The 10,000-nt window shown below is 35.7% G+C and overlaps 1 protein-coding gene across 1 annotated transcript in view; it reads right to left on the reverse strand.

Moving 5' to 3' along the window:
- Positions 1–10,000, reverse strand: part of pctp (phosphatidylcholine transfer protein) — a 26,353-nt gene that overhangs the window by 8,722 nt on the left and 7,631 nt on the right. Inside the window, 1 exon segment of the mRNA NM_001130786.1 lies at positions 8,777–8,894. Coding sequence (NP_001124258.1) covers positions 8,777–8,894 — 118 coding nt within the window.

The following is a 10,000-nucleotide window of genomic DNA, read 5'->3' on the forward strand; positions in this document are numbered from 1 at the left end:
AATAAAAAAGCGTATGAACGACTGAAATCAGTGTCGATCTGCTGATACAAGGCAGATATTTCCAACAGGCAGGCAGCTTTCATGTCCTGAACACGCACGCACGCACACACACATATATAAAAATGGAGCGAAGTGATTTTTAAAGATGGTTTAATGATTTCCAGATCCAGAGAGAGCAGAACCGGCTCCGATGTTAAGTTTGTTTAAAGGCTCACAAGGGAAAACAATGCTCTGAGATGTTTTGAAACGCAATACTTCAGAGCTGAACTCCCTTAAAGAGTTTTTAATGGCTAAAACTGTAAAAAAAAAAACAACTCGTTCAGGAAGCATCAGGGTTATGGCATCACAACCGCTAGATCACACATTAACAAATGACCACTGACATTCACATTTTAAAATGTAACTTTTCATTTTCCGTCACTCGTCACACAATGTGAATACAGGAGAATCGAGCTTTAAATAGAAAAATTGTCAATACACTCTATTTATTTTTGTTTTATAAAAAGCTAATGGTCTAATCCGATTCAATTCAATGTGCTAAGCTAAGCTAAAAGTGACCCTGCCAGAACAAGAAAGCATTAACATGTAGAGATGCATTGATATAACGTTAGATTTTTTGACTTGCAACTCACATACTTGCAAATCTAGAAATCTAATACGAGACAATATTTATATATATATACACACACACACACACACACTCTATTAAAATAAAAGCTTGTTTTTTAATGTCATGTATGTACTGAAAGTATTGTCAACATTGATTGACACTTTATTGACATTCTCCCTTTGTACATGTCATCAGAGGGGAAAAGCCCTGCCCACTAGTGATGATCTCTCCCTCATTAGCATAGGACGTTTGTCTTGTTTTTGAATCTGTCACTATGCTGACACACAGGCATTTATAGCTCCACCCTGTTTTGAAAAGACCACAATCTCATTTTAATTTAAAGCAACAGTCACCAAAACAGCACAACTAGGAAAGCCTAAATAAGGTTTTCAAGGTTCCAAGATTAAGAGAGGGCAGAACCAACTCTGATGTTAACTTTGTTTAAAGGCTCACGAGGGAAAAAAATGCTCTGAGATGTTTTGAAATGCAATACTTCAGAGCTGAACTCCTTTAAAGAGTTTTAAATGACTAAAACTGCAAAAACAACTCGTTCAGGAAGCATCAGGGTTGTGGCATGACAACCACTAGATGCATTAACATGCTTTGATGTAGTTTTAAAAACAGTTTGCCGTTTTTTTTCCTTTGTTTTTTTTTTTTTATGCACCAAGTGTCGGAGAGCATAACATAACTGAATTTTCAGATCAACTCAACATGCGTACACTGTTTTAAAGACACGATTAAAGCTATTTGCTGACTAAGTTGCATGTTTGAGCAGTTTTAATTTGTAGTGAGATATCTTAAAATATGTAAGTGCCATTGTTTTGTCTCTAGATGCACACCTGTAATGTATTTCTCTAGGTCAAAATTCAGTTTGGTGTTAGCCATCCCTGGTTTAAACTAAGCCTTTTCTGTGAAATCGGGCCTTTAAGAGTCATGTTGGTGCCTTTAAAGGAACACTTTACTTTTTATTTCATTTCATTTTAGTTCATGTTTTTCTCTTCGTTTTCATTCTTTTATATCACATTTGACCTGTTTTTATGTTTTTTTTAATCATTTTTATCATTAGTTTTTTATTTTTTTTCTTATACTTGTTTCTTTTATTCTTGTTTCTTTTATTCTTGTAAACGAAACATTTACTCCCATTCAGTACACCTTCTACGCCAGAATAAGAGCATTTCCTAACAATACCGGCCTAGAAAATAGTAACTTTTTGTCATGCGTCGCTCTTATTACACAATGTGACTATAGAAGAATCAAGCTTTAGCTTTAAACTTTTTTTTGAATGAATGAATGAAATGCTAATGGTCTAATCCGATTCAGTTCATTATGTTAAGCTAAGCTAAAACTGGCCCTACCAGAACAAGAAATGGTTTGAATGGATTAAAAAAATGGTTGAAGTCAACTGCTTAATTCTAGGAGACTTGTAAAATAAGTCTCTCTCTCTCTCTTTTTTTTAAGGTTTAGTGTTCCTTTAAATATCTGAACAGTCAGAGCTCTGTTCTTAATTATTAACATTTTCGATCAAACATTTAACAAGATTAGCTTTTATAATGCTGGAAAATCCTATTTTAAACACAATTACAGGTCAAAGTACAAACCTGCATTGCTAAAAGACAATTCTGTTCCTTATTTGTAAGCCGATTTGGATTTAAAAACATATCTGCACTTATATATATGCAATGGAACTGATCCAGTGTCAGTTTCTGCTATTTTCACATGCTTATATGTGACTATAGACTAGAAAACTGAACCAAAAAGTATTATGTTGCATGAGTTTATTATTAGTAATAGCCAAAAAATACATTATATCAGTCAAAATTAAGGATTTTTATTTTATGCCAATAAAATCTTTAGAACATTAAGCAAACACCATGCTCCATTTATAATAGGTTTTGTTAATTTTCCACTATAAATACATCAAAGCTTAAATTTTATTAGTAATATGCATTGCTAAGAACTTAATTAGGACAACTTTAAATGAAAATATCAATACTTAATATTTTAACACACAGATTCCGCATCTTATACCAAATATTAACAAACCACACATCAAAAGAAAGCATAACAATTTAGCTTTTGGATGATGTAAAAGTCTAAATTTCAGCTTCCATTAGACACTTATTATTGGCTTTGTCCTCTATTGTCACATATGGCCTGAAGGATCTGATTCTAGATCAGAGAAATTACACTAGATAAACCACATCACTACCAAACAACAGCACAGTCTACACACTAACAAACACTGGTCTGGTCTAAACTAATCCACAAGCTGTTACCTGCGTGTCTGAGCGGATTTCACCACCAGCATGAGGAGAAACTTCAGAAATGTGGAAACAAATGAAGGAAAAAATGAAAAGAGAAGCCCTAAATAGCATTTCAACAATGTGTTTACGCTACAACTGTGGATATTATGAACACCAGTTTCAAATATCAGCCAACATTGTGTCATGTACAACGTCATGTAATATTTAGTATTATGATCAATTTGAGTGCAATGACTCTTACACATTAAAAGAACAACTTTTTAATGAGTTTTGGCCATTCATTTCAACATTTATTTAATTGACAATAACATTTTGGGTCCAGAAAAAAAAGTTTAGGGTTTTAAATAAAAATATACCAATCAATTGATTAATAGATAATTAAAAAATTTGATGGAAGCAAGTACACTACCTGACAAAAGTCTTATCACCTATCCAAATTTTAGGAACAACAAATAACAACGTGACTTCTAGTTGATCATTTCGTATCATAATTGGCTTATATGAAAGGTAAAGGCCTCTGAATTACACTTATTTTACCACAATAAAATATAATGATGCCTTGATTATTAATTATTTAATTAGGACAGTAAAGTCTGACTTTGCTTAAACAAAAGTCTTGTCACTGAACAGAAATAATGTCCAGTATAGAATATAAAGTCATGCTGCAGTGGAGAAAGAATGAATATTGTGTCTGACTACCATGAGCTTGGAGGACTGCATCCACACATCTCTGCAATGACTCAAATTACTCACCAAGTCATCTGGAATGGCAAAGAAAGTGTCTATGCAGAACTCCCAACGTTCATCAAGATTTTTTAGATTCATCTCACCCCAGACATGCTCAATAATGTTCATCTCTGGTGACTGGGCTGGCCAATCCTGCTGAGGAATTTGCCCTCACCTGTGGTTTGTAATGTATTGGGCAGCATAAATGTCTTGATACCTCAGACTGTTGATGTTGCCATCCACTCTGCAGATCTCTCGCACGCCCCCATACTGAATTTAACCCCAAACCATGACTTTTACTTCACCAAACTTGACTGATTTCTGTGACAATCTTGGGTTCATGCTGGTTCCAATAGGTCTTCTGCAGTATTTGTGATGATTGGGATGCAGTTCAACAGATGATTCATCGACCTTCTGCCACTTTTCCAAATGATCATCTAGAAGTCAAGTTATTACTTGTTGCTCTTACAACTGGGATCGACGACAAGACTTTTGTCGGGTAGTGTAATATACACACACAAAAAGCAGCCACTATATAATTAAAAAAATATAATGAAAAAAATGTCAAATTAATATAAAAATAGCAATATAATTAAATAAAGTAGCACAGTAAATACAGCGATGGCAGGTTGGAGTTAAACAGTATGTCTTAAAGACACCAGCATTTCATGACAACAAACGTTTTTAAGTTACTTAACTTATTTGCGTATGTTAATCAGATTTCAACATTATAATAATACAAATTAACTCAACATTTTAACTCTTAAAATGAGCAAAGCTGAAATGACTCGCAAAAGTTCATTTGAATCAACTTAAAATGTTAGAAGAGCAAACTATTAATTTGTTTAGTTTAAAGTACTTCAAAATTGAATATGTTTGCAACAGTAATACATTATTTTTTAACGTTATTGCTGTGAAACGGTTTTCAAATATTTCTGTACTGCTTGATGTTCAGTAGTATAGACTAACAATAACTTGTTTAACAACATGATGACAGTGTGATAAAAGATATTACAGTGTGATAATATTTTTTCTCGAACACACACCAGAAGCCTGTTTGAGTGGTTCTGCTATAGAAAAGGGCGTATGATGATGATTTATGATCTCAGGAATCTAGCTGAACCTGCTTCATGAGCAGTGTTGCCAGGGTTGCTTTTTTCATGCAAGATTGGGCGTTTTCGTTTATTCATTTGAATTATTTAATTTTATTTTTAATTGTTGTGGGTTGAATTTTTTGTATGTCATTTGTATGTCATTTGTCTCTCTCGAAGAAAAAAATTGACACTGATTCCAAAATGCATACCTGGCAACCCAAAAACCTGTGTTTCACAAAAATCTCAGAAGGTGTGTTGAACATTTCCCTGTTTGGGAATTTAGAAACTGACTGGACAAGGAAAAACAATAATACTTTTAAAAGTACATTTAATTACTTGTCGGTAGGTTTTGAGTTGTCATTGAATGGCATATATTCTTTGATCTGGCATCCCTGTTAGCGAATAATGGTTTGTAATGTAATGGGCAGCACAAATGTCTTGATACTTCAGGCTGTTGATGTTGCCACTCTGCAGATCTCGCACACGCCACCATACTGAATTTAACCCCAAACCATGATTTTTCCTTCACCAAACTTGACAGATTTATGTGAGAATCTTGAAAAAAAATTGACACTGATTCCAAAATGCATACCTGGCAACCCAAAAACCAAAAACCTGTGTTTCTCGAACATCACAGAAGGTATGTTGAACATTTCCCTGTTTGGGAATCCAGAAACTGATTTCTGGGAAAAACAATAATACTTTTAAAAGTACATTTAATTACTTGTCGGTACTGTAGGTCATATTCTTGGATCTGGCATCCCTGTTTGCGAATAATCCTGAGATCAAACTGAGATTGAACTATTACACCTCTAAAAAGTGAATATTGGAGAAATGCTGGTTTCCATAAAAATGGTTGATTGTGATTAGAGATGAAGTATTCGTTTCTTTGTTGACATTGAATCCAAAATGCATACCTGGCAACCCAAGTGATGTGTATTCCGAACATCAGAGGAGATATAGGCCCCGTTTACACTGCCAGTTAAATGTGACCCAATTCTGATTTTTTGCTCGTATGTGACACAGATCGGATCTGTTCTATGACCGTGTTAACACAAAAAAAATATTCAGAGATCGGTTTCAGGCCTCCTTCATATGTGGAAATAAATCAGATTTAGAATATGAATATATATATATATATATATATATATATATATATATATATATATATATATATATATATATATAAATATGGATATGTGACAATGCAACTGTCATGTAAACAGGCAGATCGCATTTACTGAGGCATTCCCTTCTGTACATCATTAAACTTGCAACAATGTGGTGCTTCTCCACGGTTTAATGACATAAGGAAGAGCGTTTGTGGAGATGCCGACGCGGTAAACAACATCAGAGGAAACACAGAGGAGGGAAGTGGTCAGTCGCCACAATTTGCTCCCACCAGACCTGAGATCTCTCTCATACCCACGAATTCCTCTGAATGGTGGAGGACATCATACAGCACATAAACCATAAGCGCAAGCTGCGATGACAGCCCTTTCCCGCCTCCGCCTCAAAATCATTTTAAAGTTGGGCGAACTTCGTGTTGTAACTTTTGCTTTTTGTCGCTATTAATACACGCACTGCGGGCTACACATACAACAACTTTATTCTCTCCAACACCAGTGCGCACACAGGCAAAGGCTACATCTTCAACTACACACACAAATCAGGGCCATACCATTACATGAACTGCGTGGGTGTAAATCTGGACTATTCACTGCTTATACTACACTTCGCATATTTCGCAGAGCTAAAAACAGGACAATTTCTTCCATCGTTGCTAGTGTGGCACAGATGCTAGAACCCGCCTTTATGCATGTGCGACATTGCAAAATGTATGGCGAGTGTAAACGCATGAATTAAATATGGGTCACAATTAAAACAATGTGTAAACAGACAGGCAAACAAATCAGGTATAGGCAACAAATCGGAATTGGGCATCAAGACCTGACAGTGTAAACGGGACCATAGTGAACATTTCCCTGTGTGGGAACCCAGCAATTGACTGTGATCAGTGATTACTACATTTAACTACTTTTTGGTAGGTTTTGAGCTGTCATTGGGTTGGAATTATTACTTGGACCTGGCAACCCTGTTTGAGAAAAATACTGAGATCAAATTGAAATCAAACTATTACACCTCTAAAAAGTGAATATTGATGAAATGCTGGTTTTCTAATGTTTATTGTTATTAGAGATATCAGGGCCGGAGTGGTACTCCTTTTTAGCTCTGGAGTTTCAAGCCTTAGACCGGCCCACCTTAGTCGACGACTGACAATATTAAAATAACGTCATTTCCAATTCAGTTTCAAATGACACTAACACGTCTTTTTCAAGGACACAGCTGCTTTAGAACTTCAAATGTTTTTCATAAATATGAGAACATTCATTCTTTATAAATATCCAGTCCTTTGTAACAGTCGTCACACAAAAAATATGTATTCCTACATAAGTAACCCAAACAGTATTTTATGTCTTAACACTGAAAAAAAAATATATTTTACTCAGGTGAGGTTTGAACTCGGGTCGGCTGCGTCAATGCGTAACATGCTAACCTCTAGACCACGATGGCGCTGTTAAGCACTGCAATGTTATCTGCTCCTATTGATGTCTACTCTTTTTTTTACCCTACTCTTTTTCTCCCCATTTTAGATTTCTGATCAAGTTATGTTAAGATTAAAAGTCAAGATGTATTAATGTAGTAAATCCTCTGATTTTCATTGAGCAGGTGTAATATTTATTAATGTTAGTTAATATTCACTAAGGTGCCGCTGTTTGGGGTGGAATGGGGTGCAGCCTGCAGGTTAATGATGATCATCATTAACCTGCAGGCTGCATTTTGCTCACGGGGCTGCGAGAAAATAAATAAAAAGAGCGAAGCTGTGGCAAAATAATGATTAAAAAGAGTGAGGTTATGGTCAAATAAACAAATAAATTAAAAAAGTGCAACTGCTGAGAGTGCAAGCAGCTAGGGACACCGGCCCTCGCGGCCAAAAAACGTACCGGCCCACCGAGAATTCTCCCGGTTCTTCCGATTAGCCAATCCGGGCCTGAGAGATATAATGGTAAAATGTTTATCTCTCAAACAAAAAATTAAAGCTTATTCATTTCTTAACTGACTATAGCCCCTTTCACACATACAGACCTTTCTCGAAAATTACCGTCAATTTTCCGGAAAGGTCTGTATGTGTGAACAGGCCCTTTTTGAAAATACCGGTAAATTCGTTCCAGCTATTTTCCGGAAAGAGAAGTTGTAACATTACCGGTAATTTGCCGGAATGCTGCGCTGTGTGAACGCAGAAGGAATATTGCCGGAAAGAGCGCGTTCACGTCTAGAACGTGCTGACGTGAGACGTTAGCCAATCAGAACACTCACGCATTCAAGTCTGCTCGGTTTATGAGAATAAAAGCCTTTGAATATTTTTCCAGACACATTTAGCTGCTGGATGTTAGTCTGATAACTTTATATGTTCCTTCTTAATGCCAACTGTGTAAAGTTATTGATAAGATGCTTATGATAAGCCGCTGTTTGTTTACCTTCAAGCTCTGCTTCCAGTTGCTTGACGTGTCGCGTCACTCGTGTGCCCGTGAAGCAACTGGTGAGCGCCAGCGCACACATATCATGTACATCTCGCATTGCGAAAATGTTTCGCTATATGTTTTCATCGAAGTTGTTCACAATACTGATACATCCACAGAGTTTTTATTGTAGTCAAGTGTTTACAAATACAAGCGCAGCCGTTTAGGGCTCATTTCTGGTTAATGATGTCAGAATTCACCGGTATTTTGGAATGGATGTGTGCCGGAAAAATTCCATAACGTCCTGGCCTGTGTGAACAGCTCTGTTTTGAATTTACCAGTAAAGTCGTTCCATAAATTTTCCGGATATTTACTGGTATCTCTGTGCGAATAGGGTTAATGATTTTAAAATAAATATCTGGCAACAAAAATAAATTAAAATGAACACAATTCAGCCTGACATTCTAAGGCAGTAACACTAACCATTAGAACATTTATATTAGTTTACCCCCATACTGGTCACCATCACAACACTAACTGTGATTGCTGGAATCTAATCACCTTTGACATAGGAGTCCCACTGTCTCCTGTAGTTGAGGTCCATGTAAACCTCGGCGCAGAGCTCTGGAGGACAGCCGGACAGAGAACCAAACACTTTATACTCGTACAAACCCGTCTCCTGTTTGAGAAATAAAGACAAAAGTGATATGAACACTTATTAGATCACAACTACAGCTGCTTAATCACATAATACATCTTAAAAGATTGAAATCAGTGCTATTTTTATTATTATTCTGAATCTGCTCACCAAGGCTGTATTTATTTGACCAAAAATGAAAACATGAATAAATTAAAAAAATGTTAAATATTATTACTATTTTTAAAAAACAGTTTTCTTTCTTTCTTTTTAGATTTATTTTTGGCCTTTGTGCCTTTATTAAAAAGCACAGTATTGAGACAGAAAGCAAAGTTGGAGAGAAAGAGGGGGGTAGGGTAGGGAAATGTCCTCGATCCGGGATTTGAACTTGGTTCGCCCTGAGCCCTAGGCTATTGTGCTCACAAAATAACTGTTTTCTTATTGAATGTGGTTTAAATGTTATTTATTTCTGTAATTAAAATCTGAATTTTTTTGGATCATTTCCATTTAGCAGACGCTTTTGTCTAAAGCGACTGACAATTGAGGAGGCATTCAGCAATTCAACAGGAAGAGGAAATACACAAAACAAGTGCTAATTAAACAAATGAACTGATAGTGCTCAGACAACTAAGTGCTAGTTTTTTTATATAGAGAGAGAAGAGACTTTCTACAGGTGGTTTGTCAAGCCCACTCACCTGTGTGAGATGTTTTTTTTAAGATATGGAGTGATTATGAGAAAGTGTCAGGTGCAAATGTGCAAAACTGCAATTAAGAGTGCTGAAAGAGTGTGTTTCTACAGGTGGCTTGTCAAACCCACTCACCTGTGTGACACACTTACAATTGCATAATGTTTTGAGGTTGTCTTGTATCATTACACCAGTCACATGATTCTCCAGAAAGCATTATAATATTATGATTAGCAGTTCTGTTTTGATAACTGGTAAAGTCATTTATAACGCTTCTTACGCTTCTGTTATCAGTGACGAAAATAATTTTCCCCTGCTTTAGTATTATGAAATATAGTAGTGATAGTTTTTTTTTACTTTTTATTAGCTAGCATTTATTTGCAATACATATATATTTAAATTGTACATTTCTTTATATCCACTCATGAGTAATTGAATGCATCCTTGATAAAAAAATAATAA

Source organism: Danio rerio, chromosome 3, assembly GCF_052040795.2.
Source record: "Danio rerio strain M-AB ecotype USA chromosome 3, GRCz13ab, whole genome shotgun sequence".
In the NCBI taxonomy this organism is placed as follows: domain Eukaryota; kingdom Metazoa; phylum Chordata; class Actinopteri; order Cypriniformes; family Danionidae; genus Danio; species Danio rerio.